At 37.7% G+C, this 19,783-nt stretch overlaps 1 protein-coding gene and 2 long non-coding RNA genes across 3 annotated transcripts; all 3 read right to left on the bottom strand.

Moving 5' to 3' along the window:
- Nucleotides 1-4: 4 nt before the first annotated feature.
- LOC306841411 lies at nucleotides 5-2,222 on the bottom strand. Its single transcript, XR_013781509.1, has 3 exons — nucleotides 2,196-2,222; nucleotides 1,254-1,320; nucleotides 5-193 (listed from the first exon to the last, which is right to left on the bottom strand). It is a non-coding gene; the product is annotated as an uncharacterized lncRNA (long non-coding RNA).
- Nucleotides 2,223-3,734: 1,512 nt separating this feature from the next.
- On the bottom strand, nucleotides 3,735-4,452 carry LOC306841885. The gene is made up of 3 exons (XR_013781605.1): nucleotides 4,359-4,452; nucleotides 4,159-4,275; nucleotides 3,735-3,891 (listed from the first exon to the last, which is right to left on the bottom strand). It is a non-coding gene; the product is annotated as an uncharacterized lncRNA (long non-coding RNA).
- Nucleotides 4,453-9,805: 5,353 nt separating this feature from the next.
- LOC306841410 (uncharacterized protein) lies at nucleotides 9,806-12,964 on the bottom strand. The gene is made up of 5 exons (XM_079371298.1): nucleotides 12,809-12,964; nucleotides 11,752-12,093; nucleotides 11,244-11,522; nucleotides 11,044-11,160; nucleotides 9,806-10,929 (listed from the first exon to the last, which is right to left on the bottom strand). Exons 1-5 carry the CDS (start codon nucleotides 12,903-12,905, stop codon nucleotides 10,187-10,189), a joined length of 1,578 nt encoding a protein of 525 aa, XP_079227424.1. The 5' UTR covers nucleotides 12,906-12,964; the 3' UTR covers nucleotides 9,806-10,186.
- Nucleotides 12,965-19,783: the final 6,819 nt, after the last annotated feature.

The raw sequence follows: 19,783 nt of genomic DNA, 5'->3' as shown, positions 1-19,783 counted from the left end.
GACGGATGTTGGGCATGTATTAGTTCTTGACCTGAACGCCACACATGTACAAATCTTGGGTCCAGGTCTGGTCTGGTCCACTCTACAGTCTCAGAAGCAGCATTGATGCCAGGTTTTAGGTGACATGGCAAAATGATGTCATCACCAACAACCGCCAGTATTGGTTCAGGTGAACCGATTACTTCAAGGAGACCTGGAAAAGAGATTTAGTCCAGTGAACTGAGAGTCACAGACTGGTTGATCATTGATCACATGAGGAAGTCCTGTCTGAGTGTCATGACGTGTAACAGTTTGGTACATGCTTCTCATTCTACAATAGACTGGTGTAGTTTTGAGTCCTTAAACCAGGAAGTGAGTTAGCATTTTAGCGCCATGGGTTCCTAACTCTAAAAGTCAATGGGGATTTTGAATGGGTTTGTGTTTAGACGCCTGAAATAAGGTCTGTGGTTAACACAAGCTGACGAGATGTTGACGTTTTGTTAGACGAGATAAACTACGTTAGCTAAGACCCCACTTGTGAATTTGAAAGTTTTTACGCAAACTTTAAACGGCGGTTGCTAACGAGTAGCTAACTGAAACTACAGTGGTTGTTGCAGACATTAAACGTCATCACGCCGGGAACTCTCTCCCTAATCCACCTTACAGCCTCTAGTCATGTTTTATAGTGTTCTTGCAAATATTAGGTTAATAAACAACTTATTAAGCTAACGTTTAGCAGTCTTGTCAAATCCACTGATTAGATCGATGAAGCGGTCGTGACGTCATTATAAACTGACCGCGGTGTAGTTCGCTAGCGCACAACGTTAGCTTTTTACTTCTCTCGACTGCATTAACTCTTCAAACTTCATATAAATGATGTTCATCTGTAAAGATTATCCCGCTGAACAAAAAAGCAACGCATCAGAAACATGTGTTTGACACAGAGATTATTTTCTGCAATGATCCAAAATCCAATGCAAAAATCCCATAGGCGAATTTTCGTGGGAACCACTGGCGCCATTTTTTCGGGTTGGCCTACAAAAATACGTCATGACTATACCAGTCTATAGAATTGTACTTTCATAACTTCAGATACAATCAACATAAATATTTGAGCCAGATTTTAATGAGTCGTTCAAACATGACACCAGTAAACCTAAAGACTGACTGCAGTCACATTGTTTGTGTATTTGCTTCGTATGTGATCGTCTACATTAAGACAGAACAAACTCTGAACCTTCGACGTATAAGCTAGCAAACAAAAGAAACGTTACCTTCACATGTTTGTAGTAGCAGAAGCAGGAAAGTGATGAAGACTGTCATGTGACGCATCCTGGAGGCCTGATAATGAAATCAGAAATGTTCAAGATAAAATGTGTTTGATGGAAATCTTATTTTTTTAATGTTTTGATTTCAGGCTAACAACTTTAGGCTGTAGAAGTAACCTCTTATCATTGTTTGAGCCCCCCATGTGTTGTCCTCATGTCCGGCTTTTTAGCTATTGCTATGTTGCTATTGGTGCCACATGCCACGATATTTAAACAAGATGGCGGGGCTTGAGGGGAAGGAGTGGTGATCAATCAGAAACAAGATAATATCAAGGTATTGAGACGCTCTACTTGTAAAAAAAAAATTCTGGATGACTATTATGGCCAGCAATAAAAACAGGCACAGTGCTTTTCTGTTAAACTGTACTCAACGTTTTCCAAGGTGCCATGGTAGCCACGCCCGCAAAACTAAACCTGGATTATAATCTGTGTTTTTCTATAAAATGACCAGACTGAGCTAAATAAAGATTATGATGTACTGAAGAACTAAACACATCATTTAGAGCATACAGTTATGTTATAGCTCATGCACAGCCTCAGTGGTTTCATGTTTCAGATCTCAGAAGCAAACATTTCACAGTATGATGCCGACGTGATGCTGACAGTTTAAAACATTAACACTTGATCTCTCATTTAAGATCTTCAACTTTTACATATGTATGTGTGATATTACGGTGTATTATTTTCATGGATTTATAGACCGTAGGTCTGTCCTCCCCATCATCATTGGTTTGTTCAAACTGCTTGAGAAAGTAAAAGTTAGTCAGCAAGCGTTGTGCGATTCAAATGAGATCTCACTTTGATCCGTTTCTTCACAAAATGCAAACATGAACTTATATTTGATTTCAATAAGCACTGATATTAATAGAATTTGTAAATTACACCTACCTGTTGATTCCTTTTCTCGCAGACAAGAAAATAATCAAAGGAAATGGACTTTTGATCTAAAGGTAAATGTGCTACTGTATAACAATCATTAACAGAGGTTGCCACGAGAATGTGATTCTTTTATTGCATTGAGCAGCAGTCGCTCAGTCTGTAAGGACTTGGGTTTGGAACTGGAGGGAAGACAGGTCAACTCCCGGGGCGCACCAAAATATGGAAATCTGTCTGGTCGCTGGAGAGAGGCTAGTCCACTTCCTGAGAACTGCTCTTGAGCAAGGCACTTACTTTCACAGTAAACTGGCTAAATAAGACGCGTCACGTCCTCCAACTGTAATCCTGATCCTCACTAGTCTGACGGCATGTGGGTTTATAAAAACTGGTCTTTATTAGCTCCCTGTAGGTGTTTTCAGACTGCAGAAACTTTTTCATAAATCTAGGAAATCCTTTTTTATTGATTCCCCATCACAGGAACCAGAACTATTTCTGTTAAGAGGAACCTTTTAGTCCCTGCTTCAGAGTTGGTATCATGTGTGTGAATTCAGACAGAAGTCCCCAGAAGTGTTTAGACTGAAAACACCTCACGTTTTTCTCTTGGTGTAGGATTTAAAATACCTGCATGTATTTACTGATTTAATTTATTATTTGTGTATTCCAACAATAGTTCTCGTGTCGACATTTAAAATCTTAATATGAAATGAGAAGAAGTCATGACTGAAAATAATTTATTACTTTTTCATTAAAAACACACATTTTCTTCAACAGCATCAACATGATCAGTTATTAAAAATACAAAAATACATATAAAAAAAGACCTCTCTTATAAAACCATTGCAGCTTGAAAACTGCCGAAAAACTGATTTATTTTACTCTGAATCAAACAAAAGATATTTAAATTCAATCATTAATCATTTTAAACAACATGTATTAAAAGTCAAATCATGGATCCATACAGGATGTGAAGTTTAAAAAAAAATCACACAAGATAAATCATAAAGATAAATCACCAAACTTCACTGAGATCACATCTGGTCCACAATGATTCATGTTTGATTATTTTAGCTAATAACACAGTGGATGAAGAAAATATTCTTTTAAACTATTGAACCTGAAGTGTTGGAAAAATGATTTACATTTAAATTTATTTCCTCCTCTCCCTCTGGTGGCTGTGTTTGAGGTTTCTTTGTCTTCTCTTCTTCCTCTGACTGCTCTGATGGATGTTTCCTCTGATTGTCTTCGTCCTCTTCTCTCTTTCTCTCTGTTTCTTTCAGGTATTTTTTGATTTGTTCCTGATCATTCTCTAGTTTCCCTTTCCTCTCAGTCATTTTGATAATCAAAGCCTCTGTTGACTCCAGTTGTGTCTCTGTGTTCTTCAACAGTTCATCATGTGCTTTCTGTCTCGTCTCCAGACGCTCTTTGTTCTGTTCCAATATCTTATCTTTTTCTGATGCAAATAAAAAACTTTTGTCATGCAGCTCCTTCTGGAGCTTCTCCATCTGAACCGTTTTTTCCTTCAGTAGTGAGATGATTTGATTTCTCAGTATCTTCAGATCCTCCTTCTGCTTCGTCAGTGTTGTGATCACCTGTTGAACATGTTCCAGTTTTTTCTCTTTCTTCTCTAACTTCTCATTAAGTTCAGTGTTGTGTCTCAACTTTTGTCTTTCTCCAAAGTCAGGTTCATCGTCATGGTCCTTCTTGTTTTCTACATTAAAAGAAAACGCATGAGTTTAGTTCTGATCTAATTTAATATGTTGTCTTCCTTTTGGGAGAGAGAATTCAGGGTGGTAAGTAGTAGTCACATAAAACTGATATTGATATAACTTGACAGATTGTTGGAAAGTGGCCACCGTCTAAGTAAAGTAATAAACCCTCAACAGATGTTATAAAGCCTGAGGTTAAATCAGCTGACTCTCAACAGAACTGATGTAAAATAACTTTGTGAAAGAAAAACAATAAAGAGGACTCTTACTCTTGATTTGTTCATATTTCCTCACAACAACAACAAGTGCAACGATCGACGCGACGCACACACCGACACAGATGGTGATGCGGATGATAGAACCAGACTGGACCATGAAGAGCTCATCTGAAATCATAAAACACATTTTAAATTACTTTACAGAGCTGAAGAAGTGACAACATCAATGACTGATTAATAATTCATCAGACCTGGAACATGGATGTGTGTCTCTCTGGTCTGGTTGATGTTGTTCTGGGTGACTCTACAGGTGAACTTGTTTTTGCGTCTCATCTCCACAGTCACTCTGCTGCTGACAGTAAAGAGACCATCAGGACCTGTGATGGTCTCTGTAGATCCAGCAGGGAGGAGGACTCCCTTACTGTCCAGCCACAACACCTGAGGCTTTGGATACCAGCCTTCAGACTCACAATGAAGATCCACTCCACTGCTGGTCCTGGAAATGGTCACGCTCGGTGAGGACACAGAACCTAATGAAGTGGAGAAATGTCCAAAAGGTTAAACATTTGGAACACAAAGAAAATCCAAGCCTGTGAGCAGCCAAAACACGACATCTTGTCAGTTCCCAAGTAAGCCCATTGTGCTTCCTCGATAGCTGAGGTTGTTTAAATTCAATGCTGTTTGAAGGCTTCAAGTTGTGTCATTCAGGTAGCTAGGTAAAATGCGTGATAACAGGATGTTTTCTAACACGATAGAAGAAACAATATTCTGCAACCGAAGCTGGAATTAGGAGTATGAACTTCTTAAAGACTTTGAGGCTGTCAGAGAAAAACTCCAATGTCAGACAAAGTGAACCAATACAATGAAGACAAGCATTCGTCCCAGATAATGTCAGGAAATGTTTACCCCTGTTGGTCAACCTAACTAACGTAAGGCAAGGCAAGTTTATTCATATAGCACTGTTCAGACAGGCAATTCACAGTGCTTTACAGACATAAAAACATAAAAACATTAAAACAGAGCTTAAGGAAAGAATGCAAAATACGGGGTCGCCGGTGGCGCAGCGGCAGTGCGCACGACCCCACGCATTGAGGCTCAGTCCTCGCGCGCGGGCGGCCCGGGTTCGCGTCCGGCCTGTGGCCCATTTCCCGCATGTCTCTCCCCACTCTCTCCCCCTTTCCGACTCTACCCACTTTCCTATCAATAAAGGCAAAAAAGGCCAAAAATAAACCTTTAAAAAAAAAAAAAGAATGCAAAATACATCATTAAAAGACGGGGAAGAAAATGAAAATACTCGATAAAGGAACAACTGTCAAAACTATTAAAAAAGGAAGAATGTGTTGCAGTAAGGAAGACAGTATATTTCTAATTGAAAGCCTGAGCGAATAACAAAGTTTTAAGGCCTGATTTAAAGGAGTTGATTTAAAGGAGTTGAGTGTGCCGGCAGTCCTCAGTTGTTAAGGGAGTTTGTTCCACAGGTGAGGAGCGTAGTGATTAAACGCTGCTTCACCTTGTTTAGTTCTGACTCTGGGAACACTGAGTAAACCTCTTCCTGAGGACCTGAGCGGTCTGGATGTTTTACATTCTACAAGTAGATCTGACATGTATTTAGACCATTTAATGCTTTATAGACCAGTAGTAAGATTTTAAAGTCGATCCTCTGACACACAGGCAGCCAGTGCAGTGATTGAAGCACAGGTGTAATGTGCTCCACCCTCTTTGTGTTGGTGAGGACTCTGGCTGCTGCGTTCTGGATCAGCTGCAGCTGTCGGACAGATTTTTTACTAAGGCCTATAAACACACAGTTACAATAATCCAGCCTGCTGAAAATAAAAGCATGAACAAGTTTTTCTGAATCTTGTTTGGTCAGAAAACCCTTGATTCTTGCAATATTTTTCAGATGGTAATAAGCTGATTTTGTTACCATCTTAATGTGGTTGTTGAATTTGAGGTCTGAGTCCATAATCACACCAAGATTTCTGGCTTGATTTGTTGTTCTTAAGGACATGGATTCAAGACAAGTGCTGACCTCTGACCTTTCCTCTTTAGGGCCAAAAACAATCACCTCAGTCTTTTCTGAGTTCAGTTGTAAAAAGTTCTGACACATCCACTCAGTGATTTCGTTGATGCACTTGCTCAGTGAGTATAAGGCACTATGGTCATTCGTTGACACTGATATATAGAGCTGTGTGTCATCTGCATAATTATGATAAGAAACAATGTAATATTCCATGATCTGAACGAGAAGGAGCATGTAGATGTTAAATAAAAGCGGCCCAAGGAAGGAACCTTGAGGAACTCCACAGGTGATCTTCACATGCTCAGATTCATAATTACCAACAGACACAGTGTAGACCCTGTCCTGCAAGTAAGATTTAAACCACTTTAAGGCAGTTCCAGAAACTCCAAGCCAGTTTTCAAGTCTGTCCAGCAGTATGTTATGGTCCACCGTATCAAATGCAGCACTAAGAACGTACCTGAAAAGTAGTACTGTGAGCACAATGGATGAATGCCAACTTACCTGCAGTCAGCTTGATGAAATGTTCTTCTTTGGTTGCAGGAATATGACATCTGTATGATCCCGAATCAGAGCGTTTCACATTGGTGAGTTTCAGTGAAATGTCTCCACACCTCAGTTTATCTTCAGACAGTGACGTTCTCCCCTTGTACGACGGATGTTTGTCCTGCTGAAGCTCTGTGCCGTCTCGCCTCAAGAGGACATACTTGGGGTTCAGGTCAGGTCTTGCCCACTCCACTGTCACTTCACGAGCATCCACAGCAGGCTCAAGTTGACAAGGCAAAATGACATCATCACCAACTATTGCCACTATTGGCTGAGACGTACCAATCAGCTGAGAATGACCTAAAGGAAAAAAAAAGTTTTATTTAGATTGGACTTTAATTTGTTTTAATCCAGGATCATTTAAATAAATCACATTTTCTGTCCTTTAAGTGTTGAAATAGTGACGTGTCAATAAGAAATGGGAACTGGAAATAACCATCATTAATTTGGGATGAGAAATGGAAATGTGTCCAATCATGTGAACAAGGGACACAAGATAACAAACAGCCTCACATGGAAGGACTTAATCCCAATCAATCCAATCAATACTGGAGGGGCTGCAGCCTGTTACGTTAGCATGCTAATGTTGGCGTTCTTTGGTTAGCTCGTAGCTTCATAATGCATGTAAATTGAAACAGAATGACCATGATCTAAAACTCTTCGATGAAATCAAAATAATCAATGAGTATGTTCTTATTCTTCTCTAGTCCTTGACTAAAACGTTTATACACAAGGGACGAGCCCGCCGTCAACACGGCTCTAACAACAACACAAATGTATTTTACCTCCACAAGAATATGTCAAAATAATGAGGACCAGAATGTGTTGAATGATGACCAATGCCCTGAAGTCACAGCGGTGTCCGTACTTCATGTTTGTCATCCTGTAATGCTGTAAAATAATAAAAACAGTAAAATAAAACAAGTCAATTATAAACTGCACCAATAAAGTCTGAATAACTTGTCATGTGTCAATGGCTAAAACACTTTTCAATAAAGCAAAGCTGTAATCATTTTCAAAAGATTTCAGAAAATAGAAAAAAAGAATCTTAGTTTTTTGTTGGTTTTTCTAAATTGCTGAAATATTTTCTATCTTTTGTTCTTGCACACGATGATTCACCCGGTCATCATTACAACGACTGACAAAGACCTCATTTTGTGCATTGGACGCAAGTGATCGGATCTACAAAATCAAACTGCTATGTTTAAAAGGTTTCTGAGGAAAATACAGCTTGTACAAAAAAACTAAATGTTACAATAATGTTCAAAAAATATTTCTTAAATAATCAAAATAAACACATTTTTTTTTTCTTGAACAAATCAGACGTACCTGATGTGTGTGTCCGGGTTTATTCCCTTCAGGTGTTCAAGGAAAAGAAGGCTGCAGGCTCAAAGTGCAGAATGAATAAACCGACTGTACTCTAAACCCACCCCCTTTTATTCTTTTATTTATCTTTTGTAACAGACTTCAATAAACTTTTGAAATATTTTCAATTCTGTCTCAAATTATGTGACAAATTGAAAACGGACAATTCCCCAGAACACATTTTTACAGAAATGTGAAATTATTAAAAAATAAAAATATAAAGTATAAAATGAAAACTTTGCTAACATAATAAAACACAAAACAAAAGTAAATGCCTCGAGTTAATCAAACTTTTTATTTTATTTCATTGAGGGGGTTAGAAACACAGCGACTGTCCTCTACAGTATTTAGATTTTTAATCTTAACTAAAGATGTTTTGCTGAGAAAATTTTCAGAATAAAAGCACATTTAATCAATTTTAATATAAAGCTAATTTACAGGGCTGAGTAAGCTTTTCTATAAATTCTATAAATCAAGTGTGTGTGTGTAATGCCAATTCCACTGCAGTATATCGAGGCTCCCTCTTCAATAAATTAACATTATAGCCCCACCTAGTGGACATTAATGGTGTTACAGTTTAGATGCAATAATTCCTCAGCATCATGAGCCTACATATTAAAAAATACGTTTAACTGACCAATAATTCAGGTGCTGACCAGACATGGTGATGACGACTAATAGTTTATATAAGCCAATTGTGCATACCCCTCATAAAGCTGTGAAACCTGTGTGTGTGTGTGGGTATGTTTGTGTGTGTCTGTGATTATTTAAAATAAGCCGAAATGATCCATCAGGACTGGACTCTGCCCATTTTTCCTTTTATTATCTGTCTCTGTTTGTATTTAATCTCAGTCGTGAATGTGGACCCCACTCTGGTTGTGTGTCCATAGTTACATGAAAAAAACTGAAAACAGATATAGATGTAAAGGATGCTGGAAGCTCAATCAAATGAAATAAAATAACATTTAACAAGCAGAAAAAGGGGTCGTCATTTGGTCAGTGTGGATTGATGGTCCTCTGTTTGATAGGTAAACCAGTATGAGTGTGTTTGTGTCTCGACCTGTACGAGTGTGTTTAATTGAATGCCCCCACCAGCTCAGTCATTCTGACATCTCTCTGTCAGTGCATGTCCCTAGGATCCTGTTTGTGTGTGAGTACATTTCAGCTTAAGTGTGTGTTGCATGTCCACCAGAGTGCAAACACCTAATTTTCTCTTGGGGATCAATTCAATAAAATAAAAAATACAAAGGAATGAAAAAAAATTAGAAAATCATTGAACGGTCACAACAGAAGAAAGTTTAATGAGAAACAGCTTCACAGTGTCACTTTCTTTCACAATAAACTGTCATGGCTAAACAAGATGAGTCACGTCCTTCAACTGTAATCCTGATCCTCACTAGTCTGAAGGCATGTGGATTTACAAAAACTGGTCTTTATTAGCTCCCTGTAGGCGTTTTCAGACTGCAGAAACTTTTTCATAAATCTAGAAAATCCTTTTTTATTGATTCCCCATCGCAGGAACCAGAACTATTTCTGTTTACAGGAACTTTTTAGTCCCTGCTTCAGAGTTGGTATCACGTGTGTGAATTCAGACAGAAGTCCCCAGAAGTGTTTAGACTCAAAACACCTCACGTTTTTCTCTTGGAGTAGGATTTAAAATAACTGCATGCATTTACAGAATTATTTTATTATTTGTGTATTCCAACAATAGTTCTCGTGTCGACATTTAAAATCTTAATATGAAATGAGAAGAAGTCATGACTGAAATGTATTTATTACCTTTTTTTTAAAAACACACATTTTCTTCAACAGCATCAACATGATCAGTTTTTAAAAATAAAAAATACATTTAAAAAAACATCTCTGATAAAACCATGGCAGCTTGAAAACTGCAGAAAATCTGATTTATTTTACTCTGAATCAAACAAAAAGATATTTAAATCAATCATTAAACATTTTAAACAACATGTATTTAAAGTCAAATCATGGATCCATACAGGATATGAAGTTTAAAAAATCACACAAGATAAATCATAAAGATAAATGACAACCTTCAGTAATGACCAAACTTCACTGAGGTCACATCTGGTCCACAATGATTCATGTTTGATTATTTTAGCTAATAACACAGTGGATGAAGAAAATATTCTTTTAAACTTTTGAACCTGAAGTGCTGGAAAAAGGATTATTTATTTCCTCCTCTCCCTCTGGTGGCTGTGTTTGAGGTTTCTCTGTCTTCTCTTCCTCCTCTGGCTGCTCTGATGGATGTTTCCTCTGATTGTCTTCTTCCTCTTCTTTCTGTTTCTGAGCCTCTTCTCTCTGAATCTGTCTCTGAACCTTTTCTCTCTTTCTCTCTGTGTCTTTCAGGTTTTTTTTGATTTGTTCCTTATCATTCTCTAGTTTCCCTTTCCTCTCAGTCATTTTGTTAATCAAATCATCTGTTGACTCCAGTTGTGTCTCTGTGTTCTTTAACAGTTGTTCATGTTCTTTCTGTCTCGTCTCCAGATCCTGTTTGTTTTTTTTACGTTTCTTCTTCTTTTTGTCTTTTTGTAAAACAGAGGTGTCATCCAGCTTCTTCTGGTTGTTCTCTATCTGAACTTTGTCTACCTGCAGTAGTGAGATGATTTGACTACTCAGTGTCTTCAGATCCTCCTTCTGCTTCATCAGTGTTGTGATCACCTGTTGAACATTTGTCACTTCTTCCTCTTTCTTCTCTAACTTCTCATTAACTTCAGCATTTATGTCATCTAATAACTTCATCTTCTCATTTCCAGTCATGGGTTGATCTCCATCTTCTATTTTCTCCAACAGATGCTGATGTTCAGTGTCGTGTCTGAACATTATATTCTGTGTGTTTCTTCTTCCGGTCTCTCCCTCATGATGCTTCTTATTTTCTACATTAAAAGAAAAGAGATCACATTGGGTTTTTTTCTGTCTAACAAATTGACTCTCAACAGAACTGATGTAAAATAACTTTGTGAAGGAAAAACAATAAAAAGGAATCTTACTCTTGTTTTGTTCATTTTTCCTCACAACAACAAAAAGTGCAACGATCGACACAACGCACACACCGACACAGATGGTGATGCGGATGATAGAACTAGACTGGACCATGAAGAGCTCATCTGAAACCATAAAACACATTTTAAATTACTTTACAGAGCTGAAGAAGTTACAGCATCAATGACTGATTAATAATTCACCAGACCTGAAACATGGATGTGTGTCTCTCTGGTCTGGTTGATGTTGTTCTGGGTGACTCTACAGGTGAACTTGTTGTTGCGTCTCATCTCCACAGTCACTCTGCTGCTGACAGTAAAGAGACCATCAGGACCTGTGACGGTCTCTGTAGATCCAGCAGGGAGGAGGACTCCCTCACTGTCCAGCCACAACACCTCAGGCTCTGGATACCAGCCTTCAGACTCACAATGAAGATCCACTCCACTGCTGGACTTGGAAATGGTCACGGTCGGTAAAGATACAGAACCTAATCAAGTGGAGAAATGTCCATAAAAGTAGACAGGTTAAAAATTTAGCAGAAGAAAGAAAATCCAAGCCAGTGGTCAACCAAAGCATGACAAAGTATTAAAACTAACCTGAAAGGCTGGAAGACTTTAAGGCTAATGTCAGGAATGTTTACCACTGTTGGTCAACCTAACTACCGTACCTGAAAAGTAGTACTGGGAGCACAATGATAACGATAAATGCAGACTTACCTGCAGTCAGCTTGATGACATGTTCTTGTTTGGTTGCAGGAATAAGACATCTGTATGCTCCCGAATCAGAGCGTTTCACGTCGGTGAGTTTCAGTGAAATGTCTCCACACCTCAGTTTATCTTCAGACAGTGACGTTCTCCCCTTGTACGACGGATGTTTGTCCTGCAGAATCTCTGTGCCGTCTCGCCTCAAGAGGACATACTTGGGGTTTAGGTCAGGTCTTGCCCACTCCACTGTCATTTCACGAGCATCCACAGCAGGCTCAAGTTGACAAGGCAAAATGACATCATCACCAACTATTGCCACTATTGGCTGAGACGTACCAATCAGCTGAGAATGACCTAAAGGAAAAAAACATGTTTTATTTAGATTGGACTTTAATTTGTTTTAATCCAGGATCATTTAAATAAATCACATTTTCTGCCCTTTAAGTCTTGAAATAGTGACGTGTCAATAAGAAATGGGAACTGGAAATAAGCATCATTATTTTGGATGAGAAATGGAAATGTGTCCAATCATGTGAACAAGGGACACAAGATAACAAACAGCCTCACATGGAAGGACTTAATCCCAATCAATCCAATCAATACTGGAGGGGCTGCAGCCTGTTACGTTAGCATGCTAATGTTGGCGCTCTTTGGTTAGCTTGTAGCTTCATATTACATGTAAATTGACACAGAATGACCATGATCTCAAACTCTTCGATGAAATCAAAATAATCAGTGAGTATGTTCTTATTCTTCTCTAGTCCTTGACTAAAACGTTTATACACAAGGGACGAGCCCGCTGTCAACACAGCTCTGACAACAACACAGCGAGCTGGACTTGAGCTTCTCCCTCATTGTAGACAGTCAGGACCCAGAGACTCATTCACAAATTTCTCTCAAAAATTGCAAAACCCAACGAAATTAAATATTTAAAAATTGGCTTACTAATTCAAACTTTGCTAGTTACTTTCAGCAAACATTTAGCCAAATTAAAAAGGTTTACAGTTCCATGCAATATGAAAGTATAATTACGCTCATGAAGGCCTTTCAACATCTATTTGTATTTTACCTCCACAAGAAAATGTCAAAATAACGAGGACCAGAGTGTGTTGAATGATGACCAATGCCCTGAAGTCACAGCGGCGTCCGTATTTCATGTTAGTCATCCTGTAATGCTGAAAAGTATAAGAAAACAAGTCATTTATAAACTGCACCAATAAAGTCTGAAAAACGTGTCAAAGCGTTGTAAAATAAAAAATGCTCTCAGAGCTCTGAAGAAAAAGAAATGGCTAAAACACTTTTCAATATATAAAGCTGTAATCATTTTCCAAAAAATGGGACATTTCAGAAAACAAAAAAGAGAGAATCTTGATTTTTTTGTTGGATTTTCTAAATTGCTGAAATATTTTCTCTCTTTTGTTCTTGCAAACGATAATTCACCTGTTCATCATTACAACGACTGATGGTGACCTCATTTTGTGCATTGGATGCAAGTGATCGGATCTACAACATCAAACTACTATGTTTAAAAAGTTTTTTCTTGAACAAATCAGACGTACCTGATGTGTGTGTCCTGGTTTATTCCCTTTAGGTGTTAAAGGAAAAGAAGGCTGCAGGCTCAAAGTCCAGAATGAATAAACCAACTGTACTCTGAACCCACACCCTTTTATTCTTTTATGGCTTTTATTTATCTTTTGCAACAGGCTTCAATAAACTTTTGAAATAATTTTAATTTAGCTTCAAATTATGTGACAAATTTTAATCGGACAATTCCCCAGAACACATTTTTACAGATATGTGAAATTATTAAAAATAAAAAAATTAAGTATAAAATGAAAACTTTGTTAACACAATAAAATACAAAACAAAAGTAAATGCCTCGAGTTAATCAAACTTTTTATTTTATTTCATTGAGGGGGTTAGAAACACAGCGACTGTCCTCTACAGTATTTAGATTTTTAATCCTAACTAAAGATGTTTTGCTGAGAATATTTTCAGAATAAAAGCACATTTAATCAATTTTAATATAAAGCTAATTTACAGGGCTGAGTAAGCTTTTACATAAATTCTATACATCAAGTGTGTGTGTGTAATGCCAATTCCACTGCAGTATATACAGGCTCCCTCTTCAATAAATTAACATTATAGCCCCACCTAGTGGACATTAATGGTGTTACAGTTCAGATGCATTAATTCGTCAGCATCATGAGCATATTAAAAAATGACAAGTTTAACTGACTGATAATTCAGGTGCTGACTAGACATGGTGATGATGACTAACAACGTATATAAGCCAATTGTGCACATACCCCTCATAAAGCTATGAAACCTGTGTGTGTGCATGGGTGTGTTTCTGTGTGTGTGATTATTTAAAATAAGCCGAAAATATCCATCAGGACTGGAAAATAATAAACTGTCTGTAATGTCTAAAGAAGACGAGTCACATCCTTTAACTGTAATTCTGATCCTCACTAGTTTTCCTTTTTATTTTCTGTATCTGTTTGTCTTTAATCTCAGTCGTGAATGTGGACCCCACTCTGGTTGTGTGTCCATAGTTACATGGAAAAAACAGTTCTTCTGAACCCACTTGAAAGCAGATATAGATGTAAAGGATGCTGGAACCTCGATCAAATGAAATAAAATAACATTTAAGAACAAGCAGAAAAAGGGGTCGTCATTTGGTCAGTGTGGATTGATGGTCCTCTGTTTGTAAGGTAAACCAGTAAGAGTGTGTTTGTGTCCCGACCTGTAGGGGTGTGTTTAACCGAATGCCCCCACCAGCTCAGTCACTCTGACATCTCTCTGTCAGTGCATGTCCATAGGATCCTGTTTGTGTATAAGTACATTTCAGCCTATGTGTGTGTTGCATGTCCATCAGAGTGTAAACAGGGATCAATTCAGGAAAAAAAAAAAAATACAAAGAAATGAAAAATTAGAAAATCATTGAACGGTCACAACAGAAGAAAGTTTAATGAGAAACAGCTTCACAGTGTCACTTTCTTTTACAATAAACTGTCTGTAATGGCTAAACAAGACGTGTCACGTCCTTCAACTGTAATCCTGATCCTCACTAGTCTGACGGCATGTGGATTTACAAAAACTGGTCTTTATTAGCTCCCTGTAGGCGTTTTCAGACTGCAGAAACTTTTTCATAAATCTCGGAAATCCTTTTTTATTGATTCCCCATCACAGGAACCAGAACTATTTCTGTTTAGAGGAACCTTTTAGTCCCTGCTTCAGAGTTGGTATCATGTGTGTGAATTCAGACAGAAGTCCCCAGAAGTGTTTAGACTGAAAACACCTCACGTTTTTCTCTTGGTGTAGGATTTAAAATAACTGCATGCATTTACAGAATTATTTTATTATTTGTGTATTCCAACAATAGTTATTGTGTCTACATTTAAAATCTTGATATGAAATTAGAAGAAGTCATGACTGAGATTCATTTATTACTTTTTCTTTAAAGACATATTTTCTTCAACAGCATCAACATGATCAGTTTTTCAAAATAAAAAAACACATAAAAAAAACCAATGACATCTCTTATAAAACCATGGCAGCTGGAAAACTGCAGAAAATCTGATTTATTTTACTCTGAATCAAACAACAACATATTTAAATCAATCATAAAAAACGTCTAAACATGTATTAAAAGTCAAATCATGGATCCATACAGGATATGAAGTTTAAAAAATCACACAAGATAAATCACAACCTTCAGTAATGACCAAACTTCACTGAGGTCACATCTGGTCCACAATGATTCATGTTTGATTATTTTAGCTAATAACACAGTGGATGAAGAAAAGATTCTTTTAAACTATTGAACCTTAAGTGTTGGAAAAAGGATTATTTATTTCCTCCTCTCCCTCTGGTGGCTGTGTTTGTTGTTTCTCTGTCTTCTCTTCTTCCTCCGGCTGCTCTGATGGATGTTTCCTCTGATTGTCTTCTTCCTCTTCTTTCTGTTTCTGAACCTCTTCTCTCTGAATCTGTTCCTGAACCTCTTCTCTCTTTCTCTCTGTTTCTTTCAGGTATTTTTTGATTTGTTCCTTATCATTCTCTAGTTTCCCTTTCCTCTCAGTCATTTTGTTAATCAAAGCATCTGTTGACTCCAGTTGTCTCTCTGTGTTCTTCAACAGTTCATTATGTTCTTTATGTCTCGTCTCCAGATCCTGTTTGGCTTTTTCACGTTTGAGCTTGTAATTTACATAAATAGCAGAGGTGTCATCAAGTTTCTTCTGGTTCGTCTCTATCTGAACTTTGTCTTCCTGCTGTAGTGAGATGATTTGATTTCTCAGTATCTTCAGATCCTCCTTCTGCTTTGTCAGTGTTGTGATCACCTGTTGAACATGTTCCAGTTCTTCCTCTTTCTTCTCTAACTTCTCATCAAGTTCAGTCTTCATATTATCTAATAACTTCATCTTCTCATTTCCAGTCCTGGTTTGATCTCCATCGTCTATTTTCTCCAACAGAAGCTGATGTTCAGTGTCGTGCATGAACATTATATTCTGTGTGTTTCTTCTTCCGGTCTCTCCCTCATGATGCTTTTTATTTTCTACATTAAAAGAAAAGAGATCACATTGGATGTTTTGACTCTCAACAGAACTGATGCAAAATAACTTTGTGAAAGAAGAACTTTAAATAGGACTCTTACTCTGGTTTTGTTCATATTTCCTCACAACAACATGTGCAACGATCGACGCGACGCACACACCGACACAGATGGTGATGCGGATGATAGAACTAGACTGGACCATGAAGAGCTCATCTGAAACCATAAAACACATTTTAAATTACTTTACAGAGCTCAACACCAACTGAAGAAGTGACAACATCAATGACTGATTAATAATTCATCAGACCTGAAACATGGATGTGTGCCTCTCTGGTCTGGTTGATGTTGTTCTGGGTGACTCTACAGGTGAACTTGTTGTTGCGTCTCCTCTCCACAGTCACTCTGCTGCTGACAGTAAAGAGACCATCAGGACCTGTGACGGTCTCTGTAGATCCAGCAGGGAGGAGGACTCCCTCACTGTTCAGCCACAACACCTCAGGCTTTGGATACCAGCCTTCAGACTCACAATGAAGATCCACTCCACTGCTGGACTTGGAAATGATCACCGTCGGTAAAGATACAGAACCTAATGAAGTGGAGAAATGTCCATAGAAGTAGTCAGGTTAAACATTTGGCAGAAGAAAGAAAATCCAAGCTAGTGGTCAACCAAAGTATGACAAAGTATTACAACTAACCTGAAAGGCTGGAAGACTTTAAGGCTGGTTAGAAAAAGTCCAGTTTAAGACAGATTGAACCAATGCAACCATTTCAATGAAGACAAGCATTCATCCCAGATAACGTAAGGAAATGTTTACCCCTGTTGGTCAACCTAACTAACGTTCCTTTCTCTGCAGAATAGTAATGGGAGCACAATGGATGAATGCCAACTTACCTGCAGTCAGCTTGATGACATGTTCTTCCTTGGTTGCAGGAATAAGACATCTGTATGCTCCCGAATCAGAGCGTTTCACGTCGGTGAGTTTCATTGAAATGTCTCCACACCTCAGTTTATCTTCAGACAGTGACGTTCTCCCCTTGTACGATGGATGTTTGTCCTGCTGAAGCTCTGTGCCATCTCGCCTCAAGAGGACATACTTGGGGTTCAGGTCAGGTCTTGCCCACTCCACCGTCATTTCACGAGCATCCACAGCAGGCTCAAGTTGACAAGGCAAAATGACATCATCACCAACTATTGCCACTATTGGCTGAGACGTACCAATCAGCTGAGAATGACCTAAAGGAAAAAAACATGTTTTATTTAGATTGGACTTTAATTTGTTTTAATCCAGGATCATTTAATTAAATCACATTTTCTGCCCTTTAAGTCTTGGAATAGTGATGTGTCAATAAGAAATGTGAACTGGAAATAACCATCATTAATTTGGATGAGAAATGGAAATGTGTCCAATCATGTGAACAAGGGACACAAGATAACAAACAGCCTCACATGGAAGGACTTAATCCCAATCAATCCAATCAATACTGGAGGGGCTGCAGCCTGTTACGTTAGCATGCTAATGTTGGCGCTCTTTGGTTAGCTTGTAGCTTCATACAGAATGACCATGATCTAAAACTCTTTGATGAAATCAAAATAATCAATGAGTATGTTCTTATTCTTCTCTAGTCCTTGACTAAAACATTTATACACAAGGGACGAGCCCGCCGTCAACACAGCTCTAACAACAACACATATGTATTTTACCTCCACAAGAATATGTCAAAATAACGAGGACCAGAGTGTGTTGAATGATGACCAATGCCCTGAAGTCACAGCGGTGTCCGTACTTCATGTTTGTCATCCTGTAATGCTGAAAGTAAAATAAAACAGGTCAGTTATAAACTGCACCAATAAAGTCTGAATAACGTCTCAAAGCACCGTAAAATAAAAACGCTCTTAGAGCTCTGAAGAAAAAGAAATGGCTAAAACTCTTTTCAATAAAGCAAAGCTGTAATCATTTTCAAAAGATTTCAGAAAATAGAAAAAAAGAATTTTAATTTTTTGTTGGTTTTTCTAAATTGCTGAAATCTTTTGTTCTTGCACACGATGATTCACCCGGTCATCATTACAACGACAGACGATGACCTCATTTTGTGCATTGGACGCAAGTGATCGGATCTACAAAATCAAACTGCTTTGTTCAAAAGGTTTCCAAGGAAAATACAGTTTGTACAAAAAAACTAAATGTTACAATAATGTTAAAAAATATTTCTTAAATAATCCAAATAAAGACGTTTTTTCTTTTTCTTGAACGAATCAGACGTACCTGATGTGTGTGTCCTGGTTTAGTCCCTTCAGGTGTTCAAGGAAAAGAAGGCTGCAGGCTCAAAGTGCAGAATGAATAAACCGACTGTACTCTAAACCCACCCCCTTTTATTCTTTTATGGCTTTTTTTTAATCTTTTGTAACAGACTTCAATGAATTTATTTATAAATTGTGGGGCTGCTGTTCATCAAGATTTTAATTCTGTCTCAAATTATGTGTGACAAATTGGAATCTGACAATTAAACACAATTTTACAGAAATATGAAATTATTAAAAATAAAAAAATAAAGTATAAAATGAAAAGTTTGCTAACATAATAAAACAAAACAAAAGTGAATGCCTCAAGTTAATCAAACTTTTCATTTTAGCAGTAAAAAAAGTAAGATAATATTCTGAATGTGTCTTTGTTGGTGAACTTGTGTGTCCTCATGTTGTACTTTCATTTTCTCTGCTCTGTTAATGAGTGACCAAGTTTAACAACTAAAAAAAATGAACTGTGGACTTTCTTACAGTCAAACCGTTGAGGGGGTTAGAAACACAGAGACTGCACTGTACAGTATTTAGATTTTTAATGGTAACTAAAGATGTTTTGTTGAGAACATTTTCAGAATAAATAAATAAATGCTATAAATCAAGTGTGTGTGTGTGTGTGTGTGTGTAATGGCACCCTATTCAATACAATTAACATTATAGCCCCACCTAGTGGACATTAATGGTGTTACAGTTTAGATGCATTAATTCATCAGCATCATGAGCCTACATATTAAAAAATGATAAGTTTAACTGACCGATAATTCAGGTGCTGACCAGACATGGTGATGACTACTAATAGTTTATTTAAGCTAATTGTGCATATACCCCTCATAAAGCTGTGAAACCTGTGTGTTTGTGACTGGACTCTGCCCATTTTTCCTTTTTATTTTCTGTATCTGTTTGTCTTTAATCTCAGTCGTGAATGAGGACCCCGCTCTGGTTGTGTGTGTCCATAGTTACATGGAAAAAACAGTTCTTCTGAACCCACTTGAAAACAGATATAGATGTAAAGGATGCTGGAAGCTCAATCAAATGAAATAAAATAACATTTAAGAACAAGCAGAAAAAGGGGTCGTCATTTGGTCAGTGTGGATTGATGGTCCTCTGTTTGTAAGGTAAACCAGTATGAGTGTGTTTGTGTCTCGACATGTACGATTGGGTTTAAATCTCCTCTGATAGGTCGACATGGCTTG

The sequence above is a fragment of the Symphodus melops genome (genome assembly GCF_947650265.1).
Source record: "Symphodus melops genome assembly, chromosome: 20".
Lineage (NCBI taxonomy): Eukaryota > Metazoa > Chordata > Actinopteri > Labriformes > Labridae > Symphodus > Symphodus melops.
Note: the sequence above shows the minus strand (reverse complement) of the source record. Positions and strands in the feature narration are given on the sequence as shown.

What these genes read in the sequence shown, in the direction of transcription:
- LOC306841410 (XM_079371298.1), bottom strand. Translation starts at nt 12,905, where the DNA reads ATGACTAACATGAAATACGGACGCCGCTGTGACTTCAGGGCATTGGTC. An exon ending in GACACACATCCATGTTTCAG is followed by an intron (nt 11,161 to 11,243) that starts GTCTGGTGAATT and finishes TTATGGTTTCAG; the next exon opens with ATGAGCTCTTCATGGTCCAG. An exon ending in GAAAAATGAACAAAACAAGA is followed by an intron (nt 10,930 to 11,043) that starts GTAAGATTCCTT and finishes CTTTTAATGTAG; the next exon opens with AAAATAAGAAGCATCATGAG.